A 21,820-nucleotide genomic window follows, 5' to 3' on the forward strand; every position below is an offset into this window, starting at 1 on the left:
ACCTTTTCTTCTTGTTGGAATTGTTTTTGATTGTGCCTTGAGAATTTCCTTTTTTAAACGCTCCCACCCATCTTGGACTCCTTTTCTCGTTAGAGTCACTTGCCATGGGACCTTACTGATCATTGTTCTAAGTTTATTAAAATCAGCTTTCCTAAAATCCAGGGTACGCGTTTGACTACACTCGGCTTTTGCTTCCCTTAGAACCAAGAACTCAAGTGCAACATGGTCGCTTTCCCCCAGAGTTCCTGTAACTGCTACTTTATCCACTAAGTCATCTCTGCTGGTTAGGATCAAGTCAAGGATAGCCAATCCTCTAGTTCCTTCCTCTACTTTCTGTAGGAGGAAGTTATCCGCCACACAAGTCAGGAATTTCCTGGAGGGGCCATGTTTTGCAGAATTTGTCTCCCAACAAATATCGAGGAAATTGAAGTCCCCCATTACTACTACATCATGCTTCCTTAAAACATTGGCTATTTGCTTTTCAAAAGTTTCATCCTTGTCTTCTCCTTGGTTGGGTGGCCGGTAGTAGACTCCGACCACCAGGTTCCTTTTATTCTTTGCTCCATTTATTTTGATCCAGATGCTCTCGATGGGGCTACCAAGCTCATCCTCCTGTATTTCTGTGCAGAGATACGTATTTTTCACATACAGTGCAACCCCATCTCCCTTTCTTTTCCTCCTATTCTTTTTGAACAAGTTATATCCTTCAATTGCTGTATTCCAGTCATGAGAGTCATCCCACCAAGTCTCAGTTATTGTTTATGACCTATCAAGTCATAATTTCCCTCCTGTATTAAGAGTTCAAGTTCGTTCTGTTTGTTTCCCATACTCTGGGCATTAGTATATAGACATCGAAGACCATGTGCTTCATGGTCTGGCTTTCTTCCTACATGTGTCTGAAAACTATTATTGGGCGCTATCAGAGCTGTTCTCTCCATTGCAGTACATGTGCCTACGTCCATTGTTACCCCCAACATCACATCTCCCTTCCCCGCAGGATTCAGTTTAAAGCCCTTCTGATGAAGTTCTTCATGCTGTGGCCAAACACATTCTTCCCAGCCTTTGTGAGGTGCAACTCGTCCCTTGCCAACAGCCCATTTTCCAGGAAGTATAGCCCGTGGTCCCAGAATCCAAATCTCTCTCGTCGGCACCACCTTCATAGCCAGTCATTCACCCAGAGTATTTTTCGTTCCCTTTCTATCCCTCTTCTAACTACTGGAAGGATGGATGAGAAAACTATCTGGGCCCCAAAGTTCTGGAGTTTCCTTCCCGAAGCTTCAAAGTCTGGCGTGACTTCTTCGTAGCTCCGCTTGGCGGTATCATTTGTTCCCACATGGATGAGAAGAAAGGGATACCTGTCAGTGGGCTTTATGAGTGCAGGCAACCTTTCAGTCATGTCTCTAATTCGTCCTCCCGGGAGACAACATACCTGGCGAGTCCACGGGTCACAACATACTTGGGTCTCGATCCCACGCAGCAAGGAGTCCCCCACTACTACCACTCTTCTCTTCTTGTTGTTGTAGGCCTGGGCTTCATCGCCTCTGTTTGACTGACCTTCAGCCTCTTGCTCACTCTCATGTAGGTTCCCCTGTGATTCTTCCTCTGCAGGCTGTCCTCCAGTCTCATCTGCAAGTACCTGGAATCGGTTCCACAGCTCCACTGCTTCCACTGGTGCAGAGTGGCGTCTAGTTTTTCTTCTCCTAACTGTCACCCTTTTCCAAGGAGTATCCTCTACTCCATTTTTCTTCACCTCAGCATTTCCCACTTCTGCCTCATCTTGCTGTTGCTCTTCAAGCTTCTGGTCTTCCCTTTGCTGCTGTAGTTCCCCCATTCTGTCCAAGAACACTTCGTGTTCTCTTATTCCCCGGAGAGTTGACAGTCGCCGCTCCAGTCCACTTACTTTTTCTTCCAGCAGCGTGATCAACTTGCACTTGTTGCAGCTGCAGGCCATGTTGTTCTCAGGCAAGAAAACAAACATGGCACACACCTTGCAGGTCACCACCACTGGAGAGTCTTGTCCTTCCATAGCCTCTTTTCGCTTTTTGTGTCTAGCTTTGTGATTGTTCTAGACTAGCCTGTGCCTGCTCCTCTACTCAGTAGAGGTTAAAAGCAGAGTCCCACTGGTGTGGAAGTGTGTGTTACAAGACAAATAAATGGAAAAAAAGTTAGTTAAAAATAAAATAAAATAAAAAATGAAAAAAAATGTTAGGGGCCTCCCCCTTGACCTCCCCTGCCAAACTCCCCTGGCCAACTCCTGTTTGCTCCCCCTGTCCGCTTGCTCTGTTCGCTCGCTCTCTGGGAGCTTGCCTGCTTCTGTAGTCCCTGGACCAGCTGGAGCAGCTTGCTCCGCTCTGCTCTGCTCTGCTCAGCTGGGAGGCAGGAAACAGACTCAATTTGACCTCCTTGCAGTCCAGGGGACTTGTAAGAGTCTTCTCCAGCACCACGGTTCTAAGGCATCGATTCTTCGGCGCTCAGCCTTCCTTATAGTCCAGCTCTCACAGCCATACATTACTACTGGGAAAGCCATAGCTTTGATTAGACGGACCTTTGTGCTGGAACTCGCTTTAATATTCACTGATGTTACCACTCTTAAATTATTTACCTGCTTCATGGAAATTAACACCTGGTCAGTGTGAATGGATTCTCCACGCCCTTTTGACAGCTAAAAGACTAATATTGCAACATTGGAAGGATAAATGCCCACCTCCTGCAGTGCAGTGGATGGAGGACCTTATGACATTTTCAGTATTTGGGTGGCATAGAGATGCCACCTTCAAATGGGTACTTTTTTGGATATTTGGTGGTCTGCTTGTGTTGAAGCTTATGTATCATTGATGTATCATTGTACACACTTCACAGAAATCCATGTATGTATATTTTAAAAGGGAAAACATTAAAAATACTTTTGGGTGCCCATGGGCACCATGTTGGCGCCCCGGGATACTAGAGTCAATGGCAGCCTTCCCCAAATGAATGTGTTGGGCTACAACTCCCATTATTGGCTGTGCTGGCTGGAGATGAGAGTTGTAGTCCGGCACATCTTAAGGGTGCCAAGTTGGGGAAGGCTGGTCTGTGGTCCCAGACCATACTGTGCCCTTGGGCATCAGTTCAGTGGGAGGCATGGGAACATTTCCTGTATATAACAGTTGGCATGTGATGGGTTGATTTGTATATTCTGAAATGTAAATAAATAAGTGCAGCAGCAGCGTTAAAGGCTGTCTAGCTGGATGGCTGCCCCTTTAAAACCCCATTAGGGCTCAGGGTGTGTGTAACCCTTTCCAAATAAGACTGTTGCAGTGACTAACGATCTCAGGCCGTGTGGAGGGCAGGGGAAAAGGAAAGTTGGGACGCTTGGAAGGGAACAAAGCGTAGATCTGCCTTCCCCGACCTGATGCCCTCCAGGTGCTGGCCGTGGATAATGGGAGCTGTAGTCTGACCACTCTGGACGGCACGAGCTTGGGGAAGGCTGGCTTAGACGTTTCACTCAGAGCCACATTTGAGCCGCTGCTCCCCTGGGCCAGGGGCCTGACTCAGAACTTGCCAGCTGCCCAGTCACCCTCTCCACGTCCTGCACCAAATGGCTCTCTTTCTCAGAAGTCTGTCTTTCTTCCAAATCCAGGGGCAGCTCAACTACAAACGCAGCACTGTATTTTCCCCGGGGGCGGGGAGGTGGGACAACAATGAAGCACCCGGGGTTTGGGGGTTTTTAGGGTTGTGTCCCAGCTGTGGCCCTTTACAACATGCCAGAGGATGCTCGGACTGGGACCACACTGCGGAGGTGCTTGTTTGGGAGGGCCGAAGCTCCTGACCTCACCTATCTCTGTCCTTGGGAAATATTCTCTGTGGCAATTGCAGGGAGGGAGGGTGGGATGCAGAGCGCTGGGGGGGGGGCAGGAAGTTGGCCCTGTGCCCTGTCCAAGGGACTGGCACAGAAAAAGTGTTGCGGGGGAAGGAAGGAAGTAGCAAAACAGCAGCAAAACAGCGGATACTCCTCCGGTCCAATTTAGCACAGCAGGAACACTGGTCAATGAAAAGGCACTCAGTTTTGATGAAAGGCCAGGACCTTGCTCGCTTGCTTTCAAAACTCGTTGGCAAAAAGAGGGTGCAGTAGCCTAGAGCTGCTTCTTGCTTGACGTCTCCTGACTTGGGTGCAGGGCGCTGAATCCGGCAGCGTTGTGGCTCAGAGGCCCCAGCTGCAAGTGCCCCAGGCTGCATCTCGCCTCAGCCACACACTAGCCCGGGCACTGGAGACAACTCAAGCACAGCAGAGGTTGGGGCTGTGATGGCAGTGGGGTGGTGAGCCCACTCTGGGTTTCAGTCAGAGCCAGTCAGAACTCTGAAGGAGCTCTCCAAAGTGCAGAGCAGTTCTGACTGAAACCCAGAGCGGATTCATTGCCCCGCTGACATCGGAGCCAGCAGCCTCCACTGCTTAAGCAACAGCCTTCTGCAGTTGCTTCCAGACCATGGCCTCATCCAGCCCATGATAGTCTGTCTATTCCAGGCTTCCGCCACCCAATTCCCTCCAGATGTGTTGGGCTGTAGCACCTACCTTTCCCAGCCAGTGTGAAATTTTATTACGTTAAACGGAATATAAGGATTTCTAATATACCTCAGAGTCGGCCTGGTTGGGCACCTGCCGAGGGCCCACAGCGAGCAGGGGCCCCCGGCCAGAGCCCCCGGAGTGGCTCCTCCGCTTCCCCAGGGCAGCCTCCTTTCCCACCTGCCCCTCGCTCTGGCCCAGGTGAGGATGGGGGTGAGGAGCAGCAGCGGTGGCCACGGTCTGCTTGCTCCCTGGGCCTCTGCCCGTCCCGCAAGCAAGTGGGAGCAATGGTGAGGAAGGCGAGTGTGAGCAGCGGGGGCAGCAGCAGTTGGAAGATGGACTTGCCAAGGGAGAGGGCCATTGGGGGTGCCTTGCCAAGGACCCCCAGAACCTGGACCCGGCATAGGGCACCAGGTGGGGGAAGGCTGGTCTGTCCTCTCTTTAGCCGATCCTGTTCACTGGAGATGTCCCTGAACCTGGACCCAGCCCAGGGCCCTCTGTATGCAAGGAGGGTGCTCTGCCCCTGGGTTTCAGCCACTCCTTGTGGCCCTGCAGGGAGAGCTGCCTGTGTGGCGAGGGGACCCGGGCCAGAAAGGGGGCACTCCTCTCCCAAACCATGCTGCATGTTTGAGGGGTGCCTGGGGCCAAACAGGCAAGCCGCAGATCTTGTTGGACTCAACCCCACCCGCCCTCTGCATGTGCAAAATGGGACTGGTGGTAATACTGAACTTCCTTGCAGGGCTGTCGTAAGGCTTATGAAATAAAGTATGGAAAGATTCACAAAGTGCTATCTAAGTGCGAAGTATTTTCTTGTACAAAATAGGTGCTTCTCTTGGCAGTTCCCCGTGACCCTCGATGGGGTGAGCGAGGCGTTCTTGATGATCTGATGCCCTTACTGTGGAGGCTCACCAAAGTCTGAGCCATGAGGACTTTCAGAAAGCATTTAAGAGTCTGTAGTTTGAGCTGGCTTTTACTAGTTAGGATGGTGTGGGGGGAAGGGGGCATTTTTAGTCAATACATCCTTTCTCTATCCTAAAGGACATTGCCTTTCTTTGGTCTTCTTGGATGAGTTGCTGCTGTGCTGTCTGAGCCATGGAGACGCAGTGGATGACGGCCCTCTTGTTGTTGTTCAGTCGTTAAGTCATGTCCGACTCTTTGTGACCCCATGGACCATAGCACGCCAGGCCTTCCTGTCCTGCGCTCTGTCCCGGAGTGTGCTCAAATCCATATTCATTGCATTGGTGATGCTATCTAGCCATCTCATCCTCTGCCGTCCCCTTCTCCTTTTGCCTTCAGTCTTTCCCAGCATCAGGGTCTTTTCCAGAGAGTTTTCTCTTCACATTAGGTGGCCAAAATATTGGAGCTTCAGCTTCAGTCTCTGTCCTTCCAATGAGCACTCAGGGTTGATTTCCTTTAGGATGGACTGATTTGACCTCCTTGCAGTCCAGGGGACTCGTAAGAGTCTTCTCCAGTACCACGGTTCGAAAGCATCAATTCTTTGGCGCTCAGCCTTCCTTACAGTCCAGCTCCCACAGCCATACGTTACTACTGGGAAAACCATAGCTTTGATTATGCGGACCTTTGTCGGCAAGGTGATGTCTCTGCTTCTTACTATGCTGTCTAGGTTTGCCATAGCTTTCCTCCCAAGGAGCAAGCGTCTTTTAATTTCATGGCTACAATCACCGTCTGCGGTGATCTTGGAGCCCAAGAAAGTAAAATCTGTCACTGCTTCCATTTCTTCCCCTTCTATATGCCAGGAAGTGATGGGGCCAGATGCCATGATCTTAGTTTTTCTAATGTTGTGTTTCGACACATCCACAGCTGAGTGTCCTTTCGGCTTTGGCCCAGCCACTTCACTCTTTCTGGCGCTACTTGGAAATACCCTCTGCTCTTCCCCAGTAGTATATTGGACACCTTCGGCCACCTTCGGGGCTCATCTTCCGGCGTCATCTCTTTTAGCCTTGTGATACGTTCCATGGGGTTTTCTTGGCAAGAATACTGGAGTGGGTTGCCATTTCCTTCTCCAGTGGACCACATTTTGTCAGAACTCTCTGCCATGACCTGCCCGTCTTGGGTGTCCCTGCACGGCATAGCTTATGGCTTCACTGAGTTATGCAAGCCCCTTCGCCACAACAAGGCAGTGATCCATGAAGGGGAGCCCTCTTGTACTGAGGAGTAATTATGTCAGAGCTGTTTTGATGGTAATAAGTTTGATTGGGGGATGCTACCTCCCCCCCGCCAAATTGGACTCTCTGCAAGCAACATAGGGGAAAATGGGGGACCCTTCCTCCTAGGATATTTTGGATAATTCCTTTTCTCCTTCAAAATAATATGCAAGGGAAACTTGGACATAATTCTGGCTGATTGTAAGTTTGTCCCAGGGGGTGCTTTATGATACCAGCATTAAGGACTGGATCCTTCCTTTGGTTAGTGATTCCATCTTGGTGTAATCCAGCCAGGGAGGGGAGTGTTATCAGGGTTGTGGTCCAGCAGGGCACTGTTGGTGGGAGCTAAGAGGGCACACTGCATAAAGATGGCTTTTGAACAGGGGCCTCCGGATGACTCAAGGAAGTGAGCCAAGCCACACCTTGCAGAAGAGCACAGAAGGATGCATGCACACGCACACGGACATGCGTGCGTGCAGTCCAATATGAGTTGGGACCAGAGGGAAGCAGCCAGAAATTCTTTCCTGACCTCAAGTAACTTTGGTTTCTGTAAATATATAGTGCCTAGTTAAATAAAATGCAAAGGTAAAATTAAAAAGGTAAAGGTGTCTCCAACCAGTCGTGTCCGACTCTAGGGTGCGGTGCTCATCCCTGTTTCTAAGCCAAAGAGCCAGCGCTGTCCGAAGACGCTTCCGTGGTCATGTGGCCGGCATGACTGAACACCGAGGTGCACGGAACGCTGTTACCTTTCCCGCCAAGGCGGTGCCTATTTATCTACTTGCAATTTCTTGCTTTCGAACTGCTAGGTTGGCAGGAGCTGGGACTGAAGATGGGAGCTCACTCCGTCACGCGGCACTCGGGTCTCAAACTGCTGACCTGCTCAGGACATATGAAAGGGCCTCATGAAGAGTTTGTGCTGTTTTAAAATCAATGTTTTTATAGTACGTTTTACTATGATTTTTTAATGGTTTTACGTTTTGTTTTGTGAACCGCCCAGAGAACTTTGGGTGGTATAAAGACCTGAGGGAGGGTCCTTCAGCTTGTCGGTCAAGCACATGGTCTTCTGCTCTGATGGGCTGCGGCTCACCAGGGTCTTTCCCACCGCTGCTCCCTGAAATGCATTTTAACGAGAAGCGCGGATTGCGCTGTGCTTTGCCCTTGAGCCGCAGCCTTTCCCTGTCTCTAAAGCGATACGAAAGAAAAACAGTTGTCTGCGGGGCGTGGGGTGTGATGGAGGGGAGCTGCACCGCTCTCCTTGTGAGGGTTCTGTGTACAGTCCACAGCCGCCGCCCAGGCATCTGGTTCCACTCACAACATCCTGGAGCCAAACACGCCCTCATCCCCTGCCCTCCTGCTTCTGCTTGGTGCTCATGCCTGCAAATGGTTGGATGCCCGTTACTCATCCACTTAATTAATCTGTGTGTTGTGTGTGTCAGGCTGGCGTTTCCTTGTCCAGGAGAGGAACTGAACCTTTCCTCATGCTCCCCCCCCCCGATCTGTTGTTGGGATTGGGGTGCTCCGCTTTGCCCGTCTCCCATCACCTGCCCGTGACGTCCTGAATTTGTTTTGGCTTTGAGCAACCGCCTGGGTGAGAGCTGCGTAGAACTGTCGGGGTGCCCTTGTGTGGCCTTCAGGTTGGCTCGTCAGCAAGGGGGTTGCCTCCCCTGTTTGTGCCAGTGTGGCTGCTGCACCCCACTCTCAGGGGTCTGCTCCATAATTGGCCTCACCTGCAGAGGCCCTCCCTCAGGGGCTCCCACGTGCCGAAGTTAGGTGGACGGTGACTGAGGATCAGGCAGTCTTAGCTGTGGCACCTGGGCCCTCACCAGGTCTGTGTCTCTACTCTTTTAAGTTTTAGGTAACCAGTGAAAACAACTTTCTGTGCCCCGGCCTTTTAGCGCAGGATGGTATGCTGTGCTTTTCCTGAAAAATGACTTCTATAGTTTTACAGCAGCCTCCTCCAACCTGGTTCCCTCCAGATGTGTTGGACTATAACTCCTGTCAGGCTCTGCCAGCACGGCCGACACATCTGGAGGGCACCATGTCGGGGGAGGTGGTCTTACAACAACCATGAACGGTGGGTCGGTATTATGATGCCCATATTGCAGATAGGAAGGCGGGGGGGCGGGGGGGAGCGAGAGAGCTTTGCCTAAAGCCTTCAAGTGAGTTCATGGCAGATGGGAGATTCCAGAAGAGGGCTTCCTGATGATTTGTGCCTCTGACAGTGTAATCCTATGCACGTTTACTCAGAAGTAAGCCCCACTATGTCCACTGGGACTTACTGCCAGGTGAGCGAGTGTGCATAGGATCGTACCCTTAGCCACTCTCACGCATCAGCTCTCAAATGGAATTGATGTAAAATATCAAAGCAGTGGCCACTTCTTTAGAACCAGGAAAGTTGTGAAGCTTTCTGGCTTGGAGGGCCGGATGTAGCACTGGCTCAGGTATTGGGAGATGCATGCACCACCCAGCAATCCCGGGGCAGGTTGCTCTTTCCTTATAGAATCATAGAATCATAGAATAGTAGGGTTGGAAGGGGCCTACAAGGCCATCGAGTCCAACCCCCTGCTCAATGCAGGAATCCAAGTCAGAGCATCCCTGACAAATGGCTGTCCAGCCTCGTCTTGAAGGCCTCCAGTGTGGGAGAGCCCACCACCTCCCCAGGTAATTGGTTCCATTGCCGTATTGCTCTGACACTCAGGAAGTTTTTCCTGATGTTCAGTCGGAATCTGGCTTCCTGTAACTTGAGCCCATTATTCCGTGTCCTGCACTCTGGGATGATCAAGAAGAGATCCTGGCCTTCTTCTCTGTGACAACCTTTCAAGTACTTGAAGAGCGCTATCATATCTCCCCTCAGTCTTCTCTTCTCAAGGCTAAACATGCCCAGTTCTTTCAGTCTCTCTTCATAGGGCTTTGTTTCCAGTCCCCTGATCATCTTTGTTGCCCTCCTCTGAACCCTCTCCAGCTTGTCTGCATCCTTCTTAAAGTGTGGTGCCCAGAACTGGACACAGTACTCCAGATGAGGCCTAACCAGTGCTGAGTAGAGGGGAACTAGTACTTCCTGGGATTTGGAAGCGATGCTTCTATGAATGCAGCCCAAAATAGCATTTGCCTTTTTTGCAGCCACATCACATTGTTGGCTCATATTCAGCTTGTGATCGACGACAATTCCAAGATCCTTCTCGCTCGTAGTGTGGTTGAGCCACGTATCCCCCATCTTGTAACTGTGCATTTGGTTTCTTTTTCCTAGGTGCAGAACTTGGCATTTGTCCCTATTAAATGCCATTCTGTTGTTTTCTGCCCAGCACTCCAGTCTATCCAGATCACTTTGAATTTTGTTTCTGTCTTCCAAAGTATTAGCTATCCCTCCCAATTTTGTGTCATCTGCAAATTTGATCAGCATTCCCTGCACCTCCTCCTCCAAGTCATTAATACAAATGTTGAAGAGCACTGGGCCCAGGACTGAGCCCTGCGGTACCCCACTCGTTACCTCTCCCCAGCTTGAGAAGGTCCCATTGATAAGCACTCTTTGAGTCCGATTCTGTAGCCAACTGTGGATCCACCGGATCGTTGTTTCATCTAGCCCACTTCGAGCTAGTTTGCTCATCAGGATATCATGGGGCACTTTGTCGAAAGCTTTGCTGAAGTCGAGGTATATGATGTCTACAGCATTCCCACGGTCTACAAGGGAGGTGACTTGATCAAAAAATGAGATCAGATTTGTCTGGCAGGACTTGTTTTTGACAAATCCATGTTGGCTTCGAGTAATCACTGCATTGTTGTCAAGGTGCTTCCAGATGGATTGCTTTATGATCTGCTCCAGAATTTTCCCAGGGATTGATGTCAGACTGACTGGTCTGTAGTTCCCAGGTTCCTCCTTTTCACCCTTTTTGAAGATAGGGACAACGTTAGCCCTCCTCCAGTCATCTGGCACTTCCCCGGTCCTCCATGATTTCTCAAAGAGAATAGACAGCGGTTCTGAGAGCTCTTCTGCCAGTTCCTTTATGACTCTAGGATGCAGTTCATCTGGCCCTGGAGATTTGAACTCATTCAAAGTAATGAGGTGTTCCTTGACCATATGCCTATCGATCTCAAGCTGCAATCCTGCCCCTTCAGCCTGTACTTCGCCTTTGCCAGGGGGGTCATAGACCCTCTTTTGGGAGAAGACTGAGCCAAAGTAGGAATTGAGCACCTCTGCCTTTTCTTTGTCCTCTATTATCATTTTGCCATCCTTATTTAATAGCTGAACAACCATTTCTTTCCTCTGCCTTTTACTATGCACGTAGCTGAAGAAAGCCTTTTTGTTGTTTTTAGCATCCCTCGCTAACCTCACCTCGTTCTCCGCTTTAGCCTTCCTGACGCCATCCCTGCAATTCTGTGCTACCTGCCTGTACTCTTCCTTTGTTACTTGGCCTTCTTTCCACTTCCTATATGTGTCCTTTTTTGTTTTCAGGTCATCCCTAAGCTTTTTGTGAAGCCACATTGGCTTCTTCTGTTGTCTTCCACCTTTTCTTCTTGTTGGAATTGTTTGTGATTGTGCCTTGAGAATTTCCTTTTTTAAAAGTTCCCACCCATCTTGGACTCCTTTTCTCGCTAGCATTGCTTGCCATGGGACCTTACTGATCATTGTTCTGAGTTTATTAAAATCAGCTTTCCTAAAATCCAGGGTACGCGTTTGAGTACACTCGGCTTTTGCTTCCCTTAGAACCAAGAACTCAAGTACAACATGGTCGCTTTCCCCCAGAGTACCTGTAACTGCTACTTTCTCCACTAAGTCATCTCTGTTGGTTAGGATCAAGTCAAGGATAGCCGATCCTCTAGTTCCTTCCTCTACTTTCTGTAGGAGGAAGTTATCCGCCACACAAGTCAGGAATTTCCTGGAGGGGCCATGTTTTGCAGAATTTGTCTCCCAACAAATATCGGGGAAATTGAAGTCCCCCATTACTACTACATCATGCTTCCTTAAAACATTGGCTATTTGCTTTTCAAAAGTTTCATCCTTGGCTTCTCCTTGATTGGGTGGCCGGTAGTAGACTCCGACCACCAGGTTCCTTTTATTCTTTGCTCCATTTATTTCAACCCAGATGCTCTCGATGGGGCTACCAAGCTCCTCCTCCTGTATTTCTGTGCAGAGATATGTATTTTTCACATACAGTGCAACCCCGCCTCCCTTTCTGTTCCTCCTGTTCTTTTTGAACAAGTTATATCCTTCAACTGCTGTATTCCAGTCATGAGAGTCATCCCACCAAGTCTCAGTTATACCTATCAAGTCATAATTTCCCTCCTGTATTAAGAGTTCAAGTTCGTTCTGTTTGTTTCCCATACTCTGGGCATTAGTATATAGACATCGAAGACCATGTGCTTCATTGAGTCTGGCTTTCTTCCTACATGTGTCTGAAGACTATTATTGGGCGCTATCAGCGCTGTTCTCTCCATTGCAGTGCATGCGCCTACGTCCATTATTACCCCCAACATTACATCTCCCTTCCCCGTAGGATTCAGTTTAAAGCCCTCCTGATATAGTTCTTCATGCTGTGGCCAAACACATTCTTCCCAGCCTTTGTGAGGTGCAACCCGTCCCTTGCCAACAGCCCATCTTCCAGGAAGTATAGCCCGTGGTCCCAGAATCCAAATCTCTCTCGTCGGCACCACCTTCGTAGCCAGTCATTCACCCGGAGTATTTTTCGTTCCCTTTCTATCCCTCTTCTAACTACTGGAAGGATGGATGAGAAAACTATCTGGGCCCCAAAGTTCTTGAGTTTCCTTCCCAAAGCTTCAAAGTCTGACGTGATCTCTTCGTAGCTCCGCTTGGCGGTATCATTTGTTCCCACATGGATGAGAAGAAAGGGATACCTGCTAGCCGAGCCAGAGAAGGAGCAGTCTCTGTCGGGATGTGCAGGGTTGGAGGCGGAGAGTGCAGGTGGCTGGGAAATTGGTGGTGGCTGTGGGGGATTCAGCAGTGGGGGCGGATTAGGGCACCTTTGGGAGGCGCAGAAAAGGCCTTGGGGGCTGCAGGCTGTGGCTCCCATGTTTGCAGGCTGTGGCTCCCATGTTTGCAGGCTGTGCACCTGTTTTGTAGTGAAGACATCAGGAGGGAACCACTTTGGGGAAGCCTGATCTTGGCTTCTTCTCCCATCCAGCCGCTCTGTAGCACAAGTGACTTTCTGCACGCGCATGCGTGTATGTGAGAGAGAGAGAGAGAGAGAGAGAGAGAGCGTCTGTGCCCTGGTGGAGGGAGAGAGGTCAGTGCTGCATCCTTTGCCTCTTATTTGCAAGGGGGAGGACGAGCCCCTCTTTTGTATATTCTAAAGGCTGAATTGGCACAGGCCCGGGAGCGGCATCTGGCACCAGCAGCCGCAAGCAGTGACGCTCCTGCGTGAAGCGGCTCAGGATCTCCGCTTGGCTGTGCAGGGCCCTTTGCATCCGCCCCCAGCCAGCTCCCCCTGCCGTCCTGCGTTAGGGTGCAGCCTCCCAAAGGGGTTCATTTGGCCTTCTCTTTGAGGCACCCTCGTTAGACTGCTTTAGTTCAGTGGGCATTTTTTTAAAAGGAAGTTTGAGCCCCTAGATGATTTTTTTTTATCTTGTTGTTCCTGGTGTGTTTTGTTGTGCTGTTTTATTGCTGCAATGGGTTTTGTCCGTTTGTTTTTAATTGCATGTGTGTGTGTGCACGTGCGCGCATAGAATTCCACCTTGAATTTGGCATAGAAATGCAGGATACCAGTACTTAAATATACAAGCTTTTTCAGGACTATATTACATCAGTGTGTGTCTGTGTCTGTAGGGTGTCTGTGTGCTTCCTGCAGCTAGGACAAGACCTCCCCCCCTCCCGCAGCAGGTGACGGGGGGGGGGGGCAGCATCAGGACTAATGCTGCTTGGCACAGCATCCCTTCCTTCCTTCTTATTTTTAAAACATTTTATAAGGGGACAGCCAGGTGGGCATCTACATGGTTACCGGTGTTCATTTTATGATTTGTAACTTTAAAAATATTTTTAAAATATTATCCTTTTGTACAACAAAATGCCACTTACTCCCGAGTCAACATGTTTCACATCAGGGCAGCAAAACCAAACAGCAGTTTATTCCTGTATTCATGATAGTGCCATGCTTTAAGTGAGTTTAAACTGCAGAACAGCATAAGCTCGGAATATTTTATTCTTTTTTTAAATCAGGGTTGGCAAAGAGTTTTTGTTTCTTTCTTTTGCTCTAACATGTCAGGAATGTGGAAGCAGTTGTAAAGGATGGGATTGTGGGGCAGGGGGGTGGGGAGAGAAATGTTAGCTAAGCCCAGGGCCTAAAATTACCTAGCTGCACCATCTGTTAAAAAGAAGAAATCCACCCTCCCTCTGCATTTAGAAAACTAGCGTCTTGGGGGCAAGAGTTGGGGGACAGGCTGTAGCTTAGGTGTAAGAGCACATGCTTTTTGGACAGAAGTGCCCAAGCTCAGGGCCTAGACTTCTCACTAAAAAGGATTTCCAGTAACAGGGCCAGGGAATACCCAAGACCTTTGGGACAGCCACTGTCAGACAGACTGGGCTGCAATGGACTGAATGAACCAATGATCTGATTTTAATACCAGGCTATTTTTACTATGGTCCTGTGGCAGCCTTCCCTAAACCAGTGTCCTCCAGATATGTTCCTTATTGGTCCTGCTGGCTTGGAATGATGGGATTCACAGTCCAACACCTTTGGAAGGCCCCACGTTGGGGAGGCTGTGTTGTAGCCTCCTCCCCGACACACTGGGGGTTTGGGGGAAAGCGGGGAGATGTGTTGTCCATAGAGCAGCATTCAGAGATGCAATCCCACCACCTGCAGCCTGATAAAATCTAGGCCAGCCTTTCCCAACCACCTGGGAATAATGGGAGTTGCAGTCCAGCACATCTGGAGGGCACCAGGTTGGGGAAGGCTGGTCCTTCCTACTGGATTTTGCTTCATGTGTTATAAAATGTCCATGATGACTCCATTTCCAAATCTCAGCTCGTGAGTAAAAATGGTTTGGTGTCAGCAGCCACCATGCCTTCCTCGCCCTGGGATTCAGCCACCAAAGGCAGAATGAAGCCCTGGCGCTGCTCCTTCTGGTCACTGAGAACTGGGCCCCGAGAGGTACATCTGGTGCTTCCACGGTTTTATACCTCCCTTTCTCCCCCACCCCTCTTTTTTAATTGCCGTAGATTCCAGAAACATGTCCACACCTATCGGATTCTGCCAGATGAAGAGGAGTTTCTGGCTGTGCAGGTGAGCTCCGCAACTTTCTCTGCCTCCTTCCCCGGCAAGGATGAGCCGCCCCTGCTTTTGCGTGAGCGCTGTTGGCTTCAGCAGTGCTCGCGGCTTGCGCAGGAGGCATTCCGGTGGTTTGTGCCTAAGACATCGGCGTTCCTGGGCACAGCCTCCGCTGTCTTTGCGGTCGCGGGGGGCGGGGGGAGCAAGTGGACGTTGCTGGTGGCAGAGGGGGCTTCTCACGCCAGTCCTGCCAAATGGATGGCTCCTTGCTGTACCTCAGCAGCACAGTCCTGCGCGTAGTTACGCAGTCCCGCTGCATTCAGCAGCCGAAGACTCGGAAGGTAGGTTGTAACAATGATGACTCAAGCTTGCAGAGTGCTTTTCTCTTCTCTGAAACTTACAGAGCACTTCACAGCTCACTCGCCCAGGAGGTAGCCCCACTGAACTCAGCGGGACTTGCTTCTGAGTAAGCACGTATAGGGTTGCACTGATGGTAATGCTTACCCCCCACCTGTAATGTAGGCTGATCTCATTAGCTATAATTGTTTCAAGATTTGGATCCTGCCAGATCTTTTGCGATGTGTGACATGGTTTTGAAAAAATACAGTTTCATATTGTTGAGAAAGTGTGTAAAGAAAAGCTCCTCTCCTTGTAATAGTAGCTCAGGGTGGGGATTTGTGAATCTGTCGGTTTTGCTTTCCCCCTCATTTGCATTTTTTGTTTCAAATAGTTGCAAATCAGGTTCATTCACTCCCAGATATGAAGAAGTTAGCAAATTTGGGCACTTTCTTATTAAAAAACAGTGCAGTGAACTCCTCGCCCGTTTGCACCAGCCAAATTTGGTGGGAAGCACCATTCCCAGCATGAAATTCGCCTGTCTGCCACGTGAATGTTTAGAGATAGGAGCCTATCAGGAAGAAAAACACCTGGAGGGCCACAAGTTGCCCAGCCCAGGCGCAGAGGTACTGCCGCCCATAATGTGTGTGCAAACAGGGCGCGCATCCGAGATTGCAGGAGGACTTCAGGTGGATCAGTCTCAGACGCCATCCAAGAAGTTGCCCACCGCTGCTCTGTGCGCTGCAGCGTGTGCCAATCTGGAAGGGAGCTTTGCGCTCCTCCGTGGATGGGGCCGGCAGGAGAGGCACGGAAATCGAGGGCTCGATCAGCGCACGTGCGCGACAGACGACGGGCCGAGGTTCGCTTGGTCCCCAGAGAAGCAGGTCTCTCTCCTCCTTGGGTGCACCGAGCAGGCAGTCCTTCCGCCGAGCTCCACCGCTAGGGCAACGCAGGCTGGCAAGAGCTCTGCAGATGCCCACACGCTGCTGATCTTGGCAGGGGGTCAGCCCGGCCCATGTGTGGGCTCATTTGTAGTGCGACAGTACCCTCATTGTGCTCTCCCAGCAGGCAGGAAAAAGCGAGCCCTGGAGGAGGGGGGCAGGAGAAGGGAGGAGATTCCTCAGCCCCCACGGGCTCCCCAACCCCTGACTCGTGCCGCAGCCAGGGGTCTGGCATGGCCAGGAAGTTACCCTGGGCCTGCCCCACGGTGGCGAGCCATGCTGCATATCTTGCACGGGCCACTTGGCGAGTCTGGCAAGCCGACTGTGCTGGGAGTGCGGAGAAGTCGCTAAGCCCAACGCATCTGAGGGCACCCAGCTGGGCTTCAGCCGCCCTGGTGGCTGATCATTTTTTGTTTTTGAAACGGTGGCTAGAAATAAGTTTTGTTACCCTTTTATCGTGAATAAAAGCCTCCACAAGCAACCATCCCAAGTCAGACCAGCGGGCAGGGCTCCACACGCCAAAATAATCACATTTTCTACCCAATAATCAAGCATAGGCAACCTGGTCTCCATTGGAGGTTTTGGACTACAACTCCCATCAGCACCAGCCAGCATGGCCAAAGGGTCAGGGAGGATAGGGGTTGCATTCCAAAGTACCTGGCAGGCCCCAGGCTGCCTCCTCCTGGCAGACCTGTTTTGTGAGCTGCCCAGAGAGCATCAGCCGTGGGGCTGCTGGCTGCAGGCAGGCAAAGATATCATCCAGGTCGATTGCCTGGGAAGGCCGAGTGTGGACGGGACGGGTGGTGAGGCAGCGTGCCATGGCCTCGGCTTGCTTGGCATGGGATGCCCTGGCGGAGGGCAGTGTTCTAGCAAGGCCTGAACCTTTTCCTCCTGACTGCCAGGTGCTCTGCTCTTTGCAACCTGAGGGGCCGGGAACTCACTTTCTGTTCTTACAAATGAAAGCAGAGATCCTCTGGGCCCAGCTCTGCGTTAATCCTGGCAAACACGTGGTCTCAAGATAAAAGGGAAGTGGGGGGCATTTATAAGAAAGGGTTGGTGGTGGGGGTGCTTGGGGAGGGTTTGTAGGGGAGAATTGGCAGGCGGGGAAGGCTTTACACCCCCCATCTGCTGGTTCTCCCCTGCAAAGCGCCCCCCCGTTCTGTATTTTTGTTACGGTGTTAGGAATTCTGTAATGTCGTGTTTGGCCCTCCAAGGTGCTGGTTTCTTTCCAGATTCCAGAGTCCTTGTGCGGTTTAGCTCCAACTACTTCTGTTTGGCGGCCCCTGTGCCGCGGCCCTGTGTCTTGTGAACCCTCTGTTTCCAGCCTGGGACTCTGCCATCTCTGCACTGCTCTTGGCACACTGTGAGGTAGCCACGGCACTCTTAGACCGGCTGCTTGCCAATTGGACTGGGTGGCCACAAAGTCTTGCGTTCCTGAACAAGAGTGAATCATTTTTCCCTTGTTGTCGACCTTAAGGCTGACCCACTTCTGTCCTCTTGAGGGGCAGCTCTGTCCTCAAGGGAGCGAGCTGCAGCTGAAAAGCACATTTGCCTTGTAACCCCCCGGCCCGCCAGCTCTCATCAAGCACCACGATAAAGGCTTGACAGCCTCTTGCAGCAAGAGCATCGTGGGTGTGCACAGTGCTTTTGATCACGCTTGAGCAGAGCTTGGTAGAGCTGCCCACCGCTGCCCTGGGGGATTGGGGGCCCTGCCAATGTGTGTGCAGGTGGGGGGAGGGCACTGCCATTTGGGTTTCTGCCTTGGCGCAGCCCTGTGAGCAGAAGTTAACATGGGAGGGAAGGTAGGAGCTGAATGGAAAGGGAGGTTCCCGCCTCCCTTATTTTTAAATCCTTGGGGGCAGACGTATTTCCAGATCCAGATGTAAGGCGCAGAAAGAAGCCCCCGCTCCTTCCCGCAGATGCCGAGACATGGTTTGCGGTCCGAAAGTGGATCAGTGCAGCTGTGGAACAGGTGCAGGAGGGACAATTCCCTGTGTGTGTGTGTGTGTGTGTGTGTGTGTGACTACACAAGGCGGAGTCTGATCACTGCTGCCGCTTTGCAGTCTTGCCATGCCCTGGTGGTAACTTGCTGCCTCATTCCTGGGCTTTGGTTACAGTTCCTGGCTCCTTATTCAAGGCCACAGAGACTCCAGGGTGGGCGTGCAGACGACCTCTGTGATTTTCAGACTCCCTTCCTACCATTTGGGGAGCTCCCCACATCGTGACTCGCACGGCAAAGAGCTGCCTGCCTTGGGGGTTCCCTGGCTGGCTTCCAGTCCACGGCGCCTAGGGCGTTCTATTAATCGGCCGCCAATAAGTGAAGTCATTCAGCAGCCTGGCGTTGTGAACGTACAAAGCTGCCTCGTCCTGGTCAGATTGCCGACCCTTCTAGCCCAATATCGTCCCCTCCAGCCTTCCCCAGGTGTGTGCCCTCCTGGTGTGTTGGACAACAACCCCCATCATGGCCATCCTCGTGGGGGTTCTCCCGCATAAGCCACAGCGGAAAGAAGAGGCATTGCGTGAGAACATGAACAGGAAGGAACAGCTGCCGTTTCTGTGGGTCTTGTGCAGGGGAACGTACTGTGGGTTGTGCCCAGGATGAGCAGGTGTAAAGGCAGCATTGAAAGCAGCCTTCTCCAAGCTGGTGTCCTCCAGATCTGCTGGGCTTAGCTCCCATAATCCCCAGCAAGCACACGCTTCTCTACCTGAAGATGGCAGGACTGACCTGGCGCTCTTTGCGTGCGAAGCCGCAGTCCTTCCCTCTTGAGACCACTGTAATAGGGAGCTTTTCCAGGAAGCTTCTCCAGAGCTTCTCGTTGGGAAGCGCCGTAACGCTGGGCAAGCTTCCCGTGGAGTCAGCGTGTGGGCTTCCCTCGGTCAATCCCGCTGTCTCACCTCGCATGGGCGGAGGAAGAAGCGCAGGTGAGCCGCTTCACTGGGTGCTTGTCCACCGTATGGTCTTCTCCCGGAGGGACTCTTGCTGAAGCTTCTGGAGATGGCTGGAGCAGCTCGGCTCAGAAGTGAGTTGTTCGGCTTGAGAACACTGCTGCCTCACATCAAAGCTTGAGGTTGGAGGGGACTGTGTAGAGCGCAGTCTCCCTGCGGTGTGCAGTGTGGGGTGCCCTAAAGGGGCATTCTGGGGTGCAGCCCCGATCCTACTCTGCCTCCCAATGTATTTTAGGGAGCTGCCTTATTCAGAGTCAGACCCTTGGTCCACCTAGCCCAGTGTTGTCGATATTGACTGGCAGCAGCAGCTGCTCTCCGGGGTTTCCCAGCCCTACCTGGAGCTGCAGCTGGGGATCGAACCTGGGACCTTTTGCCTGCAAAGCGGGGGCTCTACCACTGAGCTACAGCCCTTCCCTTCTTCATTTGAACAGCTGTATATGGCTGTGAATAAAATTATTTCCTAATGCATTTCTAGCTCCGGGGGCTTAAAACACACGTACGGTTGAGGTTACTGTCAAAGGATCCAGACTGATGGCTTATGAAACACACACTGAGTTTGGTTCAGGGGTTCTTCAAAGCAGCACCCTGGGAGAACAACAGTAACGCTGCATGATTGGATGAAGAAAGGCCTGTTGCCTTTGTGCTGGCCATCAGATCCTCTCAAAAGGCCCAAACCACGGGATAACCTTGTGGCTTCGGACTTCTGGAACACCCTGTTCATCGTGCCGGGCGTTGTGCAAGCTCTTAATAAGTGCTGCTATGGCGCTGCATCCTCTCGGCGCGCAATAGACTGTGTAACCTTTGCACTCTTACCAGGGCGGCCTGTGGGAAGCTGCTGTGGGTTGGCCTCATGAAGAAAGCATAATGGTCTCTGCATAGGGCTGGTTGCTACAAGCCCATTCTCAACAGGCTGGTCCGACCACCTGGGGATGATGGGAGTCACAGTCCAACACATCTGGAGGGCACCAGGTCAGGAGAGGTTGGACTAGTCTGTCCACCTTGCTGTTTGTGGTCAATCCATTCCTTCCCGTACCACTCGACCTCATGAAATCTTTTCTTCAATAATCTTGTTAGGATCTTGTGTAATTTTCCATCTATAATTCGTAGACAGCATTTAGCATAGTTGTAAAAATAAACCTTTTGGCTTCCACTGCTTCTAGTTCTCTACTACTACAGATGCGCAGCACCCAGCTCCCCTCTTCCGTTGCAGGATCGACGGCCACTTCAATCAAGATGCCAAATTATGACTCCGTCTAGATAGATAGGAAGATAGATAGATGCCTTCCAGTCTAATGTTTTGAGTTCCTCCTTTTAAAAATATTTCAGGTGGGGGGAGGTTGTGCAACGTGATCCCTGCCAGTGAGGCCAGATGGCTGACAGTAGGGTTAATTCAGTCTCTCTTTAAAATGCCAGGGCCTGGTCTGAAGGCCCCTCAGGCAGCCACCTTGCTGAAGCTCAGCAGGTCTGGGTCTGGTCGGTTCTTGGAGGGGAGACCACCTGGGAACCACATGTAGCCACCTTGAGTTCCACGGTGGAAGAAAGGTGGGGCAGAAATGTAATGAATTAAATCAATGAATGAATGCAGGAGTTGGAAGGTTTAAAGAGCGCTCAGTTTCACCAGATTAACACATCCTGTTTTATTGTCATTTTTTAATGTTCAAAGCCCTGTAATTCACAGCGCTCCCCCCCTTCCATTAATTGTTTTGAAGGTTCTGTTCCCCCTCTCTGCTGCTGGGGTGAGCATCTTGCCTCGTATTTCTTTGTTTCAAGCCAAAGCAAAGAGCATGCGGGAGCGGGGCTGTTTCTCCTCTTCCTCTGCTCCCCCCGCCCAGCTGCTGCACCTGCGGCAGCCATCCTGCCTCCCTTCCCATCACATGAGAGCAGGAGATTTTGCTGTTGTTGCTGGATCTCGAAAACGGCGCTAAGAGAAAAGTTTAAGAACAGAGTCCGCACAAGTTCTCAGGGTGGTCTCCAAAGAGAGATTTTTTCTGCACAGATGTGGGCATTTACTACAGTGTTGTAAACCGCATGGATCCCCGTATACATGAAGAGTCTCTTTCCTTGCGTGTCCATGTCTTTGGGAAGCCCTGATGGGCGTTAGCGTCCTGCATTGTGTACATGCAGAGAAATAGACCCTTGCGCACTCGTCTCCAGCGGCTGTGTGTAGAGTGTGTGGCATGTGGCAAGATCCTTGCGTGAACCTTGTCTGCGCAGCCCGCGGGCTCTGGAGGCACAGTGGCGTGTGTTTGTGGCGCCCCCTGGTGCTCTGCGACGTCCCTCGGACGTTCCTGTGAGGAAAGGCTTGACCTTGGGGTTGTCTAGCTTAGAAAAAAAAGGTAAGCAGCAACTCCCAGCATGCCCCAGCCAGCAGGTCTGGCTGGGGGATGCTGGGAGTCATAGTTCAACACATGTGGAGGGCCCCAGGTTAGGGAAGGCTGTGGTAGAAACTTGCAAAGCGATGCCTGCTATGGAGATGGGAGGAACAGATGTTTTCCTCCCTCTCTCATCATACCAGAACCCAGGGTCATCCGGTGAAGCTGAACAGTGGGAGATGCAGGAGAGACAAAAGAATGTATTTCACACAGCAAGTCATTTGTTTTTGGAGCTCTGCTTTCGAAGCGATGGTGATGGCAGCTAACTTGGATGGCATTGAAAGGGGATTAGAAGTAGACACAT

At 51.2% G+C, this 21,820-nt stretch overlaps 1 protein-coding gene across 1 annotated transcript in view; it reads left to right on the forward strand.

Annotated features, from left to right (window-relative positions):
• INPPL1 (inositol polyphosphate phosphatase like 1) overlaps positions 1-21,820 on the forward strand; it is an 88,191-nt gene that overhangs the window by 25,746 nt on the left and 40,625 nt on the right. The window contains exon 2 of the mRNA XM_084842314.1: positions 14,873-14,936. Within this exon, the coding sequence (XP_084698440.1) occupies positions 14,873-14,936 (64 nt within the window). The remainder of the gene's footprint in view (positions 1-14,872; positions 14,937-21,820) is intronic.

This window comes from Heloderma suspectum, chromosome 3 (genome assembly GCF_057233095.1).
Source record: "Heloderma suspectum isolate Gila_16-S chromosome 3, 16-S_ref, whole genome shotgun sequence".
Taxonomy (NCBI): domain Eukaryota; kingdom Metazoa; phylum Chordata; class Lepidosauria; order Squamata; family Helodermatidae; genus Heloderma; species Heloderma suspectum.